Genomic DNA, 18,837 nt, shown 5'->3' with positions numbered 1-18,837 from the left:
CCAGACACCTAGGTATTTATAGTTGTCCACATATTCTAAGTCAGAACCGTCCAGAGTAGTGTTGCTAGTCGGGCAGGCAGGTGTGGGCAGCGATCGGTTGAAGAGCATGCATTTCGTTTTACTAGTATTTAAGAGCAGTTGGAGGCCACGGAAGGAGTGTTGTATGGCATTGAAGCTCATTTGGAGGTTTGTTAGCACAGTGTCCAAAGAAGGGCCAGATGTATACAGAATGGTGTCATCTGCGTAGAGGTGGATCAAAGAATCACCTGCAGCAAGAGCAACATCATTGATGTATACAGGGAAAAGAGTCGGCCCGAGAATTGAACCCTGTGGCACCTCCATAGAGACTGCCAGAGGTCTGGACAACAGGCCCTCCGATTTTACACACTGAACTCTATCTGAGAAGTCCATCTGTGGTGGATGGTGGGATGGTGACAGGTTTCCTCCAGACGTGACGCTTGACATTCAGACCAAAGAGTTCAATCTTGGTTTCATCAAACCAGAGAATCTTGTTTCTCATGGTCTGAGAGTCCTTTAGGTGCCTTTTGGCAAACTCCAAGCGGGCTGTCATGTGCCTTCTACCAAGGAGTGGATTGGAAGAGTGTTCGTGGTTCCAAACTTCTTCCATTTGTGCTCTGACATGCACTGTCAACTGTGGGACCTTATATAGACAGGTGTGTGCCTTTCCAAATCATGTCCAATCAATTGAATTTACCACAGGTGGACTCCAATCAAGTTGTAGAAACATCTCAAGGATGATTAATGGAAACAGGATGCACCTGAGCTCAATTTCAAGTCTCATAGCAAAGGGTCTGAATACTTATGTAAATAAGGCATTCCTTTATCTTATTTTTAATACATTTGCACACATTTCTAAAAACATGTTTTCACTTTGTCATTATGGGGTATTGTGTGTAGAGTGATGAGGAAAATGTTTTATTTAATACATTTTATAATAAGGCTGTAACGTAACAAAATGTGGAAAAATAGAAGGGGTCTGTACTTTGAAAATCAGAGACAACATTTAAATATCGCTGTCCATCAATGATTCCCAGCAATTTTGACAAAAACAATGGATTTATGTTGCCTTAAGAGTTGTGCAAAATCAGTAGAATCTTATTCCAAATGATTCACAGCTGGAATGGATGCCAAAGGTGCTTCCACCAAGTGGGGTGGAGGAGTGGAGACATCCAATTATGATATTTCAGTTTTTTTATTTTCTTCAATTTTGACATTTGAATTCATTTTCACTTTGAAAATGTGGAGTAGGTTGTGTATATATGTAGGGGACAAAAAGGAATCGAATTGCTTTTTAGATAAAATTTTTAAGGCAGAAAAATGTGAAAAACGTTCAAGAGGGTGTAGATTTTCTATAGGCACTCTATCTAGGCTAAGAAACATAGACTTTGCAGTCAGTGCACAACCCCCAGTGCACACATTTCTCCTGCAGGGGGTTTTGACAGGCGACTCCCTCCTTGTGCTTTGTCAGGGAGTGGGAGGCTGGAGTTGCCAGGATTCAGTGGATTTAGCAGTCGCCCACTTCCATTTTTATGCCGCCTACTCAGCTCTCCCATCTCCGTGCCTTAGAGGCGGATACCCTATCCTCCTCTCTAATTCCTGGGCCACCCCTAAACCTTCGCTGATAAACTGAAACCCCTGGCATAACCAGTCTCCCCTTCTCCGATATCAAACCACGAACCTTGACCCTAGCCACTAACTTGAACCTCTGGATAAAAATCACAGCCGACCAGAATATTGATCCTGATATTAATCACTATCCTCCCCATAGGAGTGCATGCTAAGATCCAATCCAGGGTAGGCTCGGCCCTAATGTATGTGCTCTCTGACACCTGGAGTTGGAAGGCAGAGGACAACGACAAAGGACTAGTCGGCCCTTCCCCACTCTGAGGGGTGGAAATGTTTCTCTCTGTTACAGTATTCAGAGGACTGACTATTGAATGTGATAGAACAATACTATATTTTCCATGTCTGGTATCTCTCTGAAACTTCACCACTGAGGATAACTCTGATGCTATCTACAGTTGAAGTCGGAAGTTCACATACAATGAGGGGAAAAAGTATTTGATCCCCTGCTGATTTTGTACGTTTGCCCACTGACAAAGAAATGATCAGTCTATAATTTTAATGGTAGGTTTATTTGAACAGTGAGAGACAGAATAACAACAAAAAAATCCAGAAAAACACATGTCAAAAATGTTAGAAATTGATTTGCATTTTAATGAGGGAAATAAGTATTTGACCCCTTTGCAAAACATGACTTAGTACTTAGTGGCAAAACCCTTGTTGGCAATCACAGAGGTCAGACGTTTCTTGTAGTTGGCCACCAGGTTTGCACACATCTCAGGAGGGATTTTATCCCACTCCTCTTTGCAGATCTTCTCCATGTCATTAAGGTTTCGAGGCTGACGTTTGGCAACTCGAACCTTCAGCTCCCTCCACAGATTTTCTGTGGGATTAAGGTCTGGAGACTGGCTAGGCCACTCCAGGACCTTAATGTGCTTCTTCTTGAGCCACTCCTTTGTTGCCTTGGCCGTGTGTTTTGGGTCATTGTCATGCTGGAATACCCATCCACGACCCATTTTCAATGCCCTGGCTGAGGGAAGGAGGTTCTCACCCAAGATTTGACGGTACATGGCCCCGTCCATCGTCCCTTTGATGCGGTGAAGTTGTCCTGTCCCCTTAGCAGAAAGACACCCCCAAAGCATAATGTTTCCACCTCCATGTTTGATGGTGGGGATGGTGTTCTTGGGGTCATAGGCAGCATTCCTCCTCCTCCAAACACGGCGAGTTGAGTTGATGCCAAAGAGCTCCATTTTGGTCTCATCTGACCACAACACTTTCACCAGTTGTCCTCTGAATCATTCAGATGTTCATTGGCAAACTTCAGACGGGCATGTATATGTGCTTTCTTGAGCAGGGGGACCTTGCGGGCGCTGCAGGATTTCAGTCCTTCACGGCGTAGTGTGTTACCAATTGTTTTCTTGGTGACTATGGTCCCAGCTGCCTTGAGATCATTGACAAGATCCTCCCGTGTAGTTCTGGGCTTATTCCTCACCGTTCTCATGATCATTCCAACTCCACGAGGTGAGATCTTGCATGGAGCCCCAGGCCGAGGGAGTTTGACAGTTATTTTGTGTTTCTTCCATTTGCGAATAATCGCACCAACTGTTGTCACCTTCTCACCAAGCTGCTTGGCGATGGTCTTGTAGCCCATTCCAGCCTTGTGTAGGTCTACAATCTTGTCCCTGACATCCTTGGAGAGCTCTTTGGTCTTGGCCATGGTGGAGAGTTTGGAATCTGATTGATTGCTTCTGTGGACAGGTGTCTTTTATACAGGTAACAAGCTGCGGTTAGGAGCACTCCCTTTAAGAGTGTGCTCCTGATCTCAGCTCGTTACCTGTATGAAAGACACCTGGGAGCCAGAAATCTTTCTGATTGAGAGGGGGTCAAATACTTATTTCCCTCATTAAAATGCAAATCAATTTATAACATTTTTTACATGCGTTTTTCTGGATTTTTTTGTTGTTATTCTGTCTCTCATTGTTCAAATAAACCTACCCGTAAAATTATAGACTGATCATTTCTTTGTCAGTGGGCAAACGTACAAAATCAGCAGGGGATCAAATACTTTTTTCCCCTCACTGTACACCTTAGCTAAATACATTTAAACTCAGTTTTTCACAATTCCTGACATTTAATCCTAGAAAAAATGCCCTGTTTTAGGTCAGTTAGGATCACCACTTCATTTTAAGAATGTGAAATGTCAGAATAATAGTAGAGAGAATGATTTATTTCAGCTTTTATTTCTTTCATCACATTCCCAGTGGGTCAGAAGTTTACATACACTCAATTAGTATTTGATTGGCATTGCCTTTAAATTGTTTAACTTGGGTTAAACGTTTCGGGTAGCCTTCCACAAGCTTCCCACAGTAAGTTGGGTGAATTTTGGCCCATTCTTTCTGACAGAGCTGGTGTAACTGAGTCAGTTTTGTAGGCCTCCTTGGTTGCACACGCTTTTTCAGTTCTGCCTACCAATTTTCTATGGGATTGAGGTCAGGGCTTTCTGTGGCCACTCCAATACCTTGATGTTGTTGTCCTTTAGCCATTTTGCCATAACTTTGGAAGTATGCTTGGGGTCATTGTCCATTTGGAAGACCCATTCGCAACCAAGCTTTAACTTCCTGACTGATGTCTTGAGATGTTGTCTCAATATATCCACATAATTTTCCTACCTCATCTTCTTTACTGAGCGGCCATTCAGGTTATGTCGATATAGGACTCGTTTTACTGTGGATATAGATACTTTTGTACCTGTTTCCTCCTGTATCTTCACAAGCTCCTTTGCTGTTGTTTTGGTTTTGATTTGCACTTTTCGCACCAAAGTACGTTCATCTGTAGGTGACAGAACGTGTCTCCTTCCTGAGCGGTATGACGGTTGCGTGGTCCCATGGTGTTTATACTTGCGTACTATTGTTTGTACAGATGAACGTGGTACCTTCAGGTGTTTGGAAATTGTTCCCAAGGATGAACCAGACTTGTGGAGGTCTTTTTTTTGGAGGGCTTGGCTGATTTCTTTTAATTTTCCCACGATGTCAAGCAAAGAGGCACTGAGTTTGAAGGTAGGCCTTGAAATACATCCACAGGTACACCTTCAATTGACTCAAATGATGTCAATTAGCCTTATCAGAAGCTTCTAAAGCCATGACATCGTTTTCTGGACTTTTCCAAGCTGTTTAAAGGCACAGTCAACTTAGTGTATGTAAACTTCTGACCCACTGGAATTGTGATACACCTTCAGATGTTATAAATGTAATCAAATGGAGGAAAGTTGATGATCAATTCTCATTTGCTAGGCTCCTAGGCCTCTGGCCTAGTAAGCATCTCTTTGTCAATGCTTTGTCTTGTAAGTTAACCTTAGAATCTATATGCCTAGAATAAGGCTTTGTTAATGTCAGTGTTGCCTACATTAAGATGTACGCCTTGTATGTGAAACCATTCATCTGACTAAGTTATTAAATAATACTTGCTTTGATATTCGCTCCTCATGACCATTTGTTGATCTTAGTCATCTAAACCCATAATACTTGATTACACATGGTTCAACTGAAGCCTCCTGCATATTGCTTATTATCTTTGTAGAGTTAGATAAACATTTGAATAGGCTAATTGCTTAGTCTTATTACGAGTTGCATATGAGGTATGTAGAATATCATCTACACAGTATATACACACATGTATTGCTGCCCACTACACCAGCACACTCCGCCGACAGGGTCTAAACAAGCAGCGGTGATCACCAGAGGACAAGGGGTAAGGGCAAATGACAAAAACACTGAGAGCCATGAGAAAGGATGGAGAGCCATGGAGGGGAGTGTGACTGCGAGGACAGATAAGGGGTTGAAGGAGCGTGATGTAATTGCTTGATTTCTAGACTCACGATACCCTGGAGCCATTACAAAGAGAGAAGAGAGAGAAGAGAGAGAGAGAGACAGAAAAAGAGAGATAGAGCCCTATATACACCAACATGCAAATATATTCGTTTCCTAAAGTAAGATTGTTCATTTATTGATGCTTGTCTGTCTGTCTGTCTGTCTGTCTGTCTGTCTGTCTGTCTGTCTGTCTGTCTGTCTGTCTGTCTGTCTGTCTGTCTGTCTGTCTGTCTGTCTGTCTGTCTGTGAGATACAGAGAGAGAGAGAGAATGTGTGCTTTGTTTGTTATCTGATTGAGATAGATAGTGTATGTGTGTGCTTGCAAGGGTGCATTTTGCCGAGTGTACTGTTGACGTATGCACATGCTCCTATGGAAGAGGAGGAGGGAGTGGTGAGTCAGTGTGCAGGTTTAGGTTTAGGTGATGAGGAGTGACAGCCAGTGTTATGTCAATCAGTCTGCTGGAGAGGCAGAGGTTAAAGGTAGTTTACCAGCAGACAACTGAAAATAGCCCCACATGATCACTTCGTCCCCAGAGTTGAAATGTTTTAACATCAAATCGGAGTCAGGCCTCAGAGAGTGCTGAAATATAAATGCACAGCTAGCCTAAATATGCTGACCAGCAGGCTTTCACCAGGCCTCAACAGGGGAGCACAGAGAAAGACAGTGGTGGGAGAGAGAGAATGAGAGCGAGAGAGAACGATAGAGAGAGAGCTTGGAGGGAAGGTAGAATCAACGGAGCGGTACTTTTTGTGTGTTCATTAAGAAAGCGATCGATGGCTGCTACACCTTAAACAAAGCCTTCATTTTGTTTCTGCTCCAGCCACAAATCTATCATCCCTCTCCTCAGGATCAGTTGGCACTAGAGGACATGTCTGTACTGGCAACAGGAAGCAGAAAGCTCCTTTTTAAAACACTATACACTACAGGACCAGGTCAGGGTTTTGTGCAGGCCAGTCAGGTTCTTCCACACCGATCTTGAGAAACCATTTCTGTATGGACCTCGCTTTGTTTACGGGGGCATTATTATGCTGAAAAAGTGAAGGGCCTTCCCCAAACTGTTGCCACAAAGTTGGAAGCAAAGTATCGTCTAGAATGTTATTGCATGGTCTAGCGTTAAGATTTCCCTTCACTGGAACTAAGGGGCCCGAACCATGAAAAACAGACCATTATTCCTCCTCCACCAAACTTTACAGTCGGCACTATGCATTGGGATAGGTAGCGTTCTCCTGGCATCAGCCAAACCCAGATTAGTCCGTCGGACTGCCAGATGGTGAAGCATGATTCATCACTGCAGAGTTTGCATTTCCACTGCTCCAGAGTCCAATGGAGGCGAGCTTTACACCACTCCAGCCGACGCTTGGCATTGCACATGGTGATCTTAGGCTTGTGTACGGCTCTTGTGCTGACGTTGCTTCCAGAGGCAGTTTGGAACTCGGTAGTGAGTGTTGCAACCGAGGACAGACGATTTGTATGCGCTACGCGCTTCAGCACTCGGCGGTCCAGTTCTGTGAGCTTTGCGTGGCCTGCCACTTCGAGCCGTCGCTGCTCGATTTCACACACCTGTCAGCAACGGTGTGGCTGAAATAGTCGAATCCACTCATTTGAAGGCGTTCCCACATACTTTTGTATATTTAGTGTACGTCACTGTAGCAGTTGGAAACAGACAAGAAAAATGACAGAACAATGCTGTCAGCAGATATTGTCTTCAAGACTACAGAGCGTTTAGAGAAAATGAATATGTGTTGTTTCAAATGAAGCACAGTAAGACATAGCTATAATAGGGATCTTACAGGCCTAGTCTCTGTCAGACTTCCTTTTCAGGAAATAAAAAGCCTAACATATGGCGAGCAGGATAGCTGTATGTTGCAGCTGTGTTACAAGCAATGTGTGTCACCGCAAGTTAACACCAGAAGTGTCAGAACAGCGTGCCCCGATATACACTCAGCAGTTCATCGAGCAAAACACAAAGCAGCTTATCAAATGGCTTCAGTCAGTCAGGACAAAATTAACCACAATTAACCTAAAAGCTATGTCAACAAGATCTACGAACACACACCTACCCACTACCCACACCTACACTATATCACTCATAACATCAATCACAACCCTCTGGTCGTTTCGCTGCTTCATCTGGCATACCCTTCATATTGCAATCTAGAGACATAAAGGGACTCGTGTGAGTAGCAACAATCAGACATTTTCATTGGAGTGTTTTAATCTTCCAAAACTGCACTGATTGTGATTATTTCTGTAGCTGCTGTGTCTAAATGTGCACTCTGTTTAAGGGAGAAAGCAGGGTAAACAGATGCTGAGTGAGATAGAGAGTGATACCAGGAGAAGAGACAGGAACAGAAAAGGCCAGCACACTCCAGACTGGCCCTGACCTGAGGGCAGTACAGCTCCAACGAAGGAAGGACAGGAGGAGAGGAGAGGAGGGGGGACGAAGGAGGGAGAGATACTGTATATGTGGGGGAAGGGAGGGAATGGCAGCAGATCCATACGTGTGTGTGTGTGTGTGTGTGTGTGTGTGTGTGTGTGTGTGTGTGTGTGTGTGTGTGTGTGTGTGTGTGTGCATGAACAGTGTCTGCGCATGTGTCACTGTGCGTGCAATGGGGATGTTACAGGGGTTTATTTGGATGGGACATCATTCACACACCAACATATCAGCATATATCCGTCGGATGTGGCAGGGCTTGCAGACGATAACGAATTACAAAGGGAAACCCAGCCATGAGATTCCCAGTGATCCAGAACTCCCAAACGATCTAAATGCCATTTATGCTCAATTTGAAGAAAACAACTAAGTCCTGCATGAAAGCCCCTGTTGTTCCGGATGACTGTGCGATCTCGCTCTGCGTGGCCGATGCGAGTTAAACTTTTAAACAGGTTAACACTCGCAAGGCGTCGGGACAGGGTGCGTTCTCAGAACATGCGCAGACCAGCTGGCAAGTGTCTTCATGGACAATTTCAATCCCCCATTGTCCAAGTCGGTAATCCCAACATGTTTCAAGCTGGCCACAATTGTCCCTGTTCCCAAGAACTCCAAGGTTACCTGCCTAAAGGACTATTGCCGTGTAGCACTCACATCTTTAATTATGAAGTGCTTTGAAAGGCTGGCCATCAACACCATCATCCCAGACACCCTGGACCCACTCCAATTCACATTACATTTACATTTAAGTCATTTAGCAGACACTCTTATCCAGAGCGACTTACAAATTATACCGCCCCAACAGATCCACAGATGACGCAATCTTAATTGCACTTCACACAGCCCTCTCCCACCTGGATGAGAGGGGAAATAACTATGTGAGAATGCTGTTCATAGACTACAGCTCAGCGTTCAACACCATAGTCCCCTCGAACCTCATCACCAAGCTCAGGATCCTGGGACTGAACAACTCACTCTGCAACTGGATCCTGGAGGTCCTGATGGGCAGCCCCAGGTGGGGAGGGTAGGCAACAACACCTCCGCCACGCTGACCCTCAGGGGTGTGTGCTTAGTCCCCTCCTGAACTCCCTGTTCACCCACGACTGCATGACCCAATAGAACAAGTTTGCTGACTACATGATGTTGATAGATCACTGACAGTGATGAGACAGCCTACAGGAAGGAGGTCAGAGACTTGGCAGTGTGGTGCCAGGACAACAACCTCTCCCTCAATGTCAATAAAACCAAGGAGCTGATCATGGACTACAGGAGAAAGAGAGGAGAGTACGCCCCCATCCGCATCTACGGGGCTGTAGTGGAGCAGGTCAAGAGCTTCAAGTTTCTTGGCGTCCACATCACTAAGGACTTAACATGGTCCACACACACCCGCACAGTCGTGAAGAGGGCACGACAGCACCTCATACCCCTCAGGAGGCTGAAAGGTTTGTCATATACAGCTGTACCATCGAGAGCATCTTGACTGGCTGCATGCCTGCATCACTGCTTGGTATGGCAAATGCATCGCCCTCGACCGCAAAACGCTACAGAGGGTGGGGCGGACAGCCCAGTACATCACTGGGGCCAACCTCCCTGTCTCCCAGGACCTCTATATCAGGCGGTGTCAGAGGAAGGCCTGAAACATTGTCAAAGACTTCAGCCACCTGAGCCACAGACTGTTCACTTTGCTACCTTCCGGCAAATGGTACCGGAGCATTGGCTTTCGGACAAACATTCTCCGAGTAAGCTTCTATCCCCAAGCCATAAGACTGCTAAATAGCCATAAGACCATTAAATTGTTCATTAAATGGTTACCTGGAGTATCTGCATTGACCCTCTCTATGCACACTCACAATAATATATATATATGCACTATACACACTCTCACACAAAACCCAAACACATTCACATACACTACATACGCACACACACATAACACACACACACAGTTTCACACTCATGCTGCCCTTACTCTGGTCTTTATTTTTATTTGTATTCTTATCTAGTCGCATTACCCTGCCTTTATGTACATATCTACCTCAAATACCTTGTACCCTGCACATTGATCTGGTACTGGTACTCCCTGTATACAGCTTCATTCTTGTTACTATATTTGAATTGTTTTACTCTGCATCGTTGGGAAGGGCTCGTAAAAGCAAGCATTTCACCGTAAAGTCTACACCCGTTCTATTAGGCGCATGTGACAAATACACTTTCATTTTCTATCTCACACACCGTTCTTTATTAAAATCTCAAATGCGCTCCCACAGAAAAGCCATAGGGTGTGTACATGGGTGTAATGCTGCATGTGTTTGTGTTTGAGAGAGAGGGAGAGCGAGATAAGGGCCTCCTACACATCCCTGCACACTGAAGCTGTAAATGACAAATGCGTAGCATCACTTTGTTACAACAGAAGGGACTCAAAGGATTTGGTCAGAGAGTTATGAGCACAATATACTCCCACACATACACAGACACGGGCTACGCTACAGAGTACAAAGAGGAGCTACAAAGGATGATTTTTATCACATTGTTGGGACATACGGTCTGTGATTCACGCATTTCTCAGAGGCCAAATGTGTGGCTGCTATATCCTCATTCCAGAAATCCAAGCGTTATGTTTGTAAGTGACAATGTTAGCAAATGTGAAAAGAATCCGCCAAAGAAACCATCCACTGAATTGAGAAAAGTCTCTCTCAAGAAATAGAGTTTATAATTTCTCCCTATCTTGCCAGCATAAGAGTTTCCATTTGGCATTCTGGACAGAGAGGTGACCATCCTGATAAACTGGTACCAAACAAAGCTTTTGATGAGAGTCAGACTGCAAGTGCTGGAACAGACATGGACCATATGACCATACTAATTCACTTCTTTGACTCCATAAAGCAGTTTATCTAGAGATTCTTAGGAATAAGCCTTCACTCATGGTGCACCCTCCTTTAAAATGGATGTCTATGTTCAATATTACATCAAAACCGATCTATCATATCTATTTCCATAGAAACTCACAAATCTCAATTTTTCATTTAGATCATTTCAGATACATCCCCAGTTTCAAAATCCATAGGAAACCACCGGAAACCATACCAAATATCAAAATGACATAGCTGTATCTGACAAATCTATCATCAGAGCAGTCAGTCAACCAGTCAGTCAACAATCACTTCTAATTGGTGCCTACCATTATATGGTGCGGATGCTTCTTGGCTTTCCGGACGTTGTTGATGAACCGCCGGCCCATTTTTTTGGCATACCACACGGAGACGAACATCCTGCCTGAGTGCTGAACACTGAGCCGCCGTGGGGAACCTAACAAACACCGTTCACCTCCCAAAATGATGGACGAGCCGGATAAGTGGGTGGCAGAGAGAGGAGAGAGGAGGTGCTCTCAAGGGGCGTTTCCTCTCCAAAAAATATGACAAATTCATAAACCCATATTATATCAAGGCAGTTTGTCTGCCACATGACAACATTATTAGGAATGTCGGTATAGCCTGGGAATATCTCGATATAAGTGAAAAATACTTGTAAAATAACCTCATACTAAACATGCACTTTCAGATAATGCAAAATTAGGCCAGCCTACTTCAACAATAGAAAGACAAAAATCTCAACAATACCCCTGATATCAAGCATTGGGCTGGGGACGCAGATAGCTTTACATTCAAAGCCAGACAAACACTTTTAAATCCGGGGGAGCCACAGTCCCGGGCTGGGTACCAAAATAACTCTGGAGAAACGGGAGAGAGTTTGGACTCCGGCGACAATATTCCTTCCACCCCCTGCACTGCTGTGTAATCCAAGTGTGGAGTCGGTCATTTGAGGAATCCCCAACACGGCGGTTTGAGTGGGATTGTATAGCCTACCTGTCGGTCTGATAATCAGGCTACTGTTCAAATATGAGCAATAGCGCTATTTTTAACAGCTGTCAAAATAGCCAAGCCTACGAATAGCCTACGACCGGGCTACGTATTTGCCATTCAGATCGAACTGAATATGGCTGCATCTAATTTGGGAAAACAAGCTAAAAACACATTCGACATCTGGATATCTCGTTCTGATCTAAAATGGGTTATTCTGAGGAGCGCGACCGGTGTCTCCCTTCGAGCTCCATCCTCCGCTTTACAACAGCCCGCTGTAGTCTCTCTCCTGAGCGAATATCCCCTGTCTCTTTACCCTTGTCCTGTGCTCACTGAGATACAGTTTATGATGCTGCAGCGGCTGCTGCACCCCCTCCCACCCCGGGGAAGTGGGAAAGTTTTATGGCAATTATGATGGCGGGGGAGGGGTGTTGATTGTGTTAGTGGTGTCGATGTTTGAAGAGGGTAGAGGTGGGGTTGGGGTTGGGGTGGGGACTGTGGCACAATGGGTGATAAACCTACATTGACATTTTAATCTAAAGTGAAACCCACTGCAATATGATTGGTGGTCATACATGTTTAATATCCCCGTGGTCTGCTCAAAGCATAATCTGCACCACTCATCAACTAAACATGGCATAGCAGCAACCCACTGTACCATCCTAGAGTTTACACAGTGTTCCGACATGCAGCCTTCCAATGAGCTTGTCCTCTCTAGCAGGCAGCCCCAGTCTGTCTGTCTGAGCTGAGTTTGACAGTGCTCCACTTCCAGGCTTGTCCGACTCTACAGGGCTGTCACTTTACCACAATATCACTGGGACCAGAGAGCACATCTTTAACATTTAATTCAATATTCTGTTTGTTTCTCTCTCTCTCTCTCTCTCTCCTCTGTTGTGCCTGTGTCCTCCCCTTCCCTCCTCTCTTCCCCCCACTCTGCTGCAGCCAATAAAGTGAGCACCATGGACAGCAACACAGGACAGAGATGGAGCGCTAAGTAAATGCATAAGTGCACGCACACACACACAAGCGCACAAACACACACTCACACATGCACACACACGTACACATGGGAGTTATGTAAGAACATGCAAAGCTGACATAGTCATTGTGTATGTGTGCCATTCAGAGGGTGAACGGGCAAGACAAAAGATTTAAGTGCCTTTGAACGGGGTATGGTAGTAGGTGCCAGGCGCACCGGTTTGTGTCAAGAACTGCAACACTGCTGGGTTTTTCACGCTCAACAGCTTCCCGCGTGTATCAAGAAAGGTCCACCACCCAAAGGACATCCAGATAACTTGACACAACTGTGGGAAGCATTGGAGTCAACATGGACCAGCATCCCTGCGGAACGCTTTCGACACCTTGTAGAGTCCATGCCTGACGAATTGAGTCTGTTCTGGGGGCAAAAGGGGGTGCAGCTCAATATTAGGAAGGTGTTTCTAATGTCTTGTACACTCAGTATATATGCACAGGGGCACACGTTCACACACACAAGCGCGCACACACACACACACACACACACACACACACACACACACACACACACACACACACACACACACACACACACACACACACACACACACACACACACACACACAAGAGTTATGTAAGAACAAGCAGAGCTGACAGCCTCACTTTGGTAAATACAATACCTTTCTCCCCCTCTTACCTCATTTTCTCTCACTTCCAATTACAGGGCCCACTCTACTCTCTACTCTCCCTCCCACTACGACCCCCCCTCTCCTCCATCTAATGCTGACGATTCTCTCCTCTTCTAGCATGCATCGTCTTTGCCTCCCTCTGCTCTCTCCTCTCCCCTCCCCAGTAGACCCGAGCTGCTCCTGCACAGTAATTACATTGGAGCTGCAGGGACGTCTTTAAACATTTATTAAAGAAAAGTAAGGAAGACGGAGAAAATGAAGATACAAGTCAGATACAGAGAGGAGTGCAGAGAGAAAGAGGGAGGGGGAATAGGGAGAATGCAGGGCCCCGGTGGAATACGCTAGAGAACATTTTTAATTGAATTCCTGCAGAAAAAAAAATGACTGGGTTACTTTACTGTAACCCAAACATGGCAGTTAATCTGAGGGTCAAACGACTGAACTCTAATAGTATACATTACAGGGGAGAGAGGGAGAGAGGGAGAGAGGGAGGATGCTGAGCACAGGGCGAGGGAGCAGTCGAGTGATAGAACAGTATAGTGTAGTGAGGAAAGTAGGCTAATGTTCAGTGTAGTGCAGTGGATAGGGGGGAGTAGTATTGGGTAATAAGGAACAATATAGTCATGTATAAGACGGGTTGATTAGGATCAGAGTGGTGATAATACAAAAACACACCATTGGATTGGCGCTGACAGCCAATCAGTCAAATTCCTGTCAGAAGGCCCAATCATAAACAGATCTAATTTAGACCTCATTTAGATCTCAGACTGAAAACAGCCTTCAGGGCTCCAAGCCAAAGCACCGAGACCCTGGTGCCGTCATCTCCATAACTGAGGAGGAGGGTTAAGCCAGCATCCTTACAACAACAACAAAACACGTCAAATTTGCGGTTTAACATGTTGATCTTAAATTTGACGTGTAACCGTATTTTCACATGTATTACATTTAGAGTTCACATGTTAACACCACTTTTTCACATGTGAGGAGAATAACATGTTTTCCACGTGTCCGAAAACCACGTTTTTTTCCCCCACGTAACTTTTTTTTGTAAGGGCAGGGCCATCTCCTGTTGCCATGCCAACCCACTGCAGTGCTTCCTGAGGCGATCCTACCCATAAAGCATAAGAACAGTGCAGAACAGGGCAGGAGTCCTCAGTGTTGTTGGCAAACTGAGCACATTTAAGCACCTAGCAGCCAACGACATCACAACTGCTGCCATCTGCCTATAAAACCACATCAATGTCTTCCTGTCAATGCAGAGGCAAGAGTGTGTGTGGCTGCGGGTGTACGTGTGTTGGGGGGAGACATCATTTATTGGATCACTGCTGACCGTCTGGGGAGCTGAATCCCTCAGGCGCACTCTACACAATGCTGCATCACACCCCAGCTCATATTAACACACGCACACACACACACACACACACACACTCGCACACACACACGCCATATGGGGATAAATGTGTTAAAACCTTTTTTTCCCTCACTCCCTCCTCACCCTTCCTGCCTTCTACATTTCAAATGAGCTGCATATACACTCAATGGCCAGTTTATTAGGTACACCATCTAGTACCGGGTCAGACCTCTCTTTGCCCCCAGAACAGCCTGAATTCTTCGGGCATGGAAACATTGCTCAATTGTTATTAAGGGACATAATGTTCCCCACACCATTACACCACCGCCACCAGCCTGTACCGTTGACACCTGGCAGGATGGGGTCATGGACGGCAAAGGAACTGGGACTCGTCGGACCAGGCAATGTTTTTCCACTCCTCAGTTGTCCTGTGGTGGTGATGGCGTGCCCACTGGAGCCTCTTCTTCTTGTTTTTAGCTGATAGGAGTGGAACCCGGTGTGGTCGTCTGCTGCAATAGCCCGTCCATGACAAGGACCGACGAGTTGTGCGTTCTGAGATGCCATTCTGCACACCACTGTTGTACTGCACTGTTATTTGCCTGTTTGTGGCCTGCATGTAAGCTTCACGATTCCTGCCATTCTCCTTCGACCTCTCAACAACGAGCTGTTTTCGCCCACAGGACTGCTGGATGTTTTTTGTTTGTCATACCATTCTCTGGAAAACTCTAGACACTATCGTGCGTGAAAAGCCCAGAAGGCCGGCCATTTCTGAGCTACTGGAACCGACGTGCCCAACCTGGTCTCAGAGCATTTCATATTATTCTGTATGTAAATCCGAGACACTCCATTTAGTATGATATGTTACGTTTTGTATGGTATGTATTCATTTATGGATGGCCATCACCCTTTTTTGTATGATATGTTGCGAATTTGTACAACGTATGATATGTTACAAATTCTAGCTAGGTGGCTAACGTTAGCTAGGCTAGAGGTTAGGGGTTAGGTTTAAGGTTAGCGTTAAGTTTAGGAGTTTGGTTAAAGGGTTGAGTTTAGGGCTAGGGTTAGGGTTAGGGGGAAGGGTTAGTTAACATGCTAAGTAGTTGCAAAGTAGCTAAATAGTAGTAAGTAGTTGAAAAGTTGCTAATTAGATACAAAATGCTAAAGTTGTCCGTGATTAGATTCCAACTTGCAACCTTACGTTTACTATATAATGTCTAGTCTATGAGACCAAGCTAGCGCGCCTGGCATCATCAAAGTTGCTTAGGTAACTTTTAGGTAACTCGTTTTGCCAATTCTAACGTTCAATCGAACAGTAACTGAACGCCTCAATGCCAGAACAATGGTCCAACAGCAACTTCAATTTGATCACTACAACTCTGCCACTCATCATTAAACATATGCATCACTGTTTATGCAGCATGGCCACCCTTTCAAGGTTATAAAAAAAGAGATGAGAATTCCACAGTTAAACACTGCCCCCTCCTGGCCACAGTCAATCCTTGCTGCACTGGCCTAAAGCGCCTTTGAAATATACAGTACTTCACAGACGGATTATCCAAATATCCATATCCTGTAGATAGATCATTGACACAATATCACAACTGACCTTGGCAATCAGCCTGTCAAATAGACTAGGCAGCCAATGCTGCTCAGGTCGCGACCAGAGGGAGTGCAGCTACGACTGGAAGTTACTTTTTGTAGCAGGTTAGGAGAGAGTTTGAACTAACCCTAAACATTTTCTCAACCTTATCCTAAGTCTCCTAACCTGCCACGCTAATTATCCTAACCTGCTGAGTAAATCACCCTAACCTGCTATGAAAACGTCTCTTCCGGTCGTAGCTGTACTCCCTCTAGTCAGAACCTGCTTTTCACCACAAAATAACAACACTAGGAGCTTATCACACATTTTTTCACCTGGATTCAAAACAGAGTGAAACTTCACACATAAAAAAAATACACAGACGTTAGCCAAAAGGATACTGCAGAAGATGTAACACCGCTCCGTAGCAACAAACATAATCTGCAATGTGAGAACGACCAGTCCAGATGTTGGTTCTGTATGATCATGACCACATCATGACCACATCACAGACAATAGAGATCCTATTACATTAGTAGAGGGGATATGTCATATGCCATGAAAGTTCCATAATGGGGTAAAATGGCAGACATCTTGGTCAGGGAGAAATCCAAAACCAGTCTAATTGGAATGAATGGCAGTAGAGGCATAGGGGATGCATTTCCTGCTTTTACTTATGCAGGGAAATAAAAGTAAGGCATATGATTTATCAGAAATTGTGTAATGTAATTCTAGTCAACCTAAAATAAAGTCATATAATTATAAATACAGTTTATACAGGCTTTATAACAATTTTCTGTATGAATAGCCTCTAAAATATATGTAAACAGATGTAGTTTTCTTGGAAAGCTGTGAGTGCTATTATCTGATACGATATCAGTACTTGTTGTATTTACAACTAAGTCCTATCATCAACTGATTCCAGACAGTGTCTGGCTGTGGATTGACTTCATTGTTGAAATGGAATGTTGGCATATTGGCAGTTAATGTGAAAAATGAATGGAATCATTCCTTCAAAACTGTCTGGCTAGCTAATTAACATACATACAGTGCAGATAAATTCTTCACAGTCATCGTTTTACACAATATCTTAACACAGCACTGGCAAACCATGGTTGAACAACTCCCTGCCCAACATGGCTGACCTTTGGACCATCATATGAAGGTTCATGTACATTCTAGTATTCTAATTCCTAATCATATGTCACGGATGAGCACTACGACCACAGCGAAGATGACCTCATTATTGCAACAGAGAGTAAACTGCGATAATACAACCAAGCTTGACTTGCAGGACTCAAAATGATGTCACAATACAGGACTAGTAAAGATGTAAGAAAGCCACTGCGATGATGATGATGATGAGGATAGAACAGAAGCGCTGTGAGCATCAGGGGGTGCTGTGCTCTTACCAGTGTGGAAACAGCAGAGGTGTACATAGGATTGTGGCCTGACGACATCAACACCGGCTGCAAAACAACAGAGGAGGGTAAAGGGTAACTAGAGGAGGAGGGGGTAAAGAGGAGGGGGTAACTAGAGTAGAGCAGGAGAGGGGTAAAGAGGAGGGGGTAACTAGAGTAGAGCAGGAGAGGGGTAAAGAGGAGGGGGTAACTACTGGCGAGGAAGTAAGAAACAAGGAAGGGGTGAACTGAGAGGAATCGGTAATAGCACAGCAAAGAAAGCGAGTCGGGATAAAATAGTATAAATGAGTGGTGAGTAATAATAAGGTAATACACTGAGAGGTTATATTGCAGAGTGGTAAGCAGGTAAACATCCAGAAAGAAGTGCCCGACCCAAACCAGAAGGAGGAGGAGTGACGTAAGTAAACAAAGGAAGGATTATACAATTATTCAACGGGAATAGAAGGGGGTTAGTATTGTTTGTTCAAACAGGGCAGAGTGGTAGGAAAGAGAGGGAAAGCCAGATGATAAGAAGACGAGAAACAAGAATGGAATCGGGACATGGATGTGGAAATGCAATCAGGTTTTGTGCAAAAATAATATGAGATAAAAACACAAAAAACCTGCAGTCACCATCATTATTCCTGCAATGGGGTGTAGCGTTTCATATCATAAACTGTAGAACGGCTTGGTCTCTCCTCGTCCAATCAGCAACTAGGACCGGAGTTATCCACTTTAAAATAAACACTGAGGACCACTGATGATTATTGTACCATTAAAGCCAGACTTGTAATTGTTTTTGATGTCAACAAACAGAACATTTCGCCTGAAGTAAATTCAGTTTCTCCAGTGCAGAAATTGAGTTGCTGTTCCTCTTTTTTAACACATGAGGGGGCAAATGAGACCTTGATAACGGCTCTAACGGTCTCAAAGTGGTGCAGGTGCAGTAACCTCGCACCTGCATCACTTTGTTCCCCCGGTGTCACAGGGAAGCCAAGAAGATCCTCAAGGACCTCAGCCACCCGAGCCACGGCCTGTCCACCCCGCTACCATCTAGAAGGCAGTGACAGAACAGGTGCATCAAATCTGGGACCGAGAGACTGA

The 18,837-nt window shown here is 44.7% G+C and overlaps 1 protein-coding gene across 7 annotated transcripts in view; it reads right to left on the bottom strand.

Moving 5' to 3' along the window:
- Nucleotides 1–18,837, bottom strand: part of dlg4a (discs, large homolog 4a (Drosophila)) — a 92,284-nt gene that overhangs the window by 26,109 nt on the left and 47,338 nt on the right. For 5 of the 7 annotated variants that reach the window (XM_029701261.1, XM_029701259.1, XM_029701257.1 and 2 more), the window contains exon 3: nt 17,746–17,802. The exons of 1 other annotated variant lie outside the window; for it this stretch is intronic. In XM_029701261.1, coding sequence (XP_029557121.1) covers nt 17,746–17,802 — 57 coding nt within the window. Of the gene's footprint in view, nt 1–11,060; nt 11,205–17,745; nt 17,803–18,837 lie in introns of those variants that run through there. One more of the 7 variants, XM_029701262.1, reaches the window with a different exon arrangement.

The sequence above is a fragment of the Salmo trutta genome, chromosome 19, assembly GCF_901001165.1.
Source record: "Salmo trutta chromosome 19, fSalTru1.1, whole genome shotgun sequence".
Taxonomy (NCBI): domain Eukaryota; kingdom Metazoa; phylum Chordata; class Actinopteri; order Salmoniformes; family Salmonidae; genus Salmo; species Salmo trutta.
Note: the sequence above shows the minus strand (reverse complement) of the source record. Positions and strands in the feature narration are given on the sequence as shown.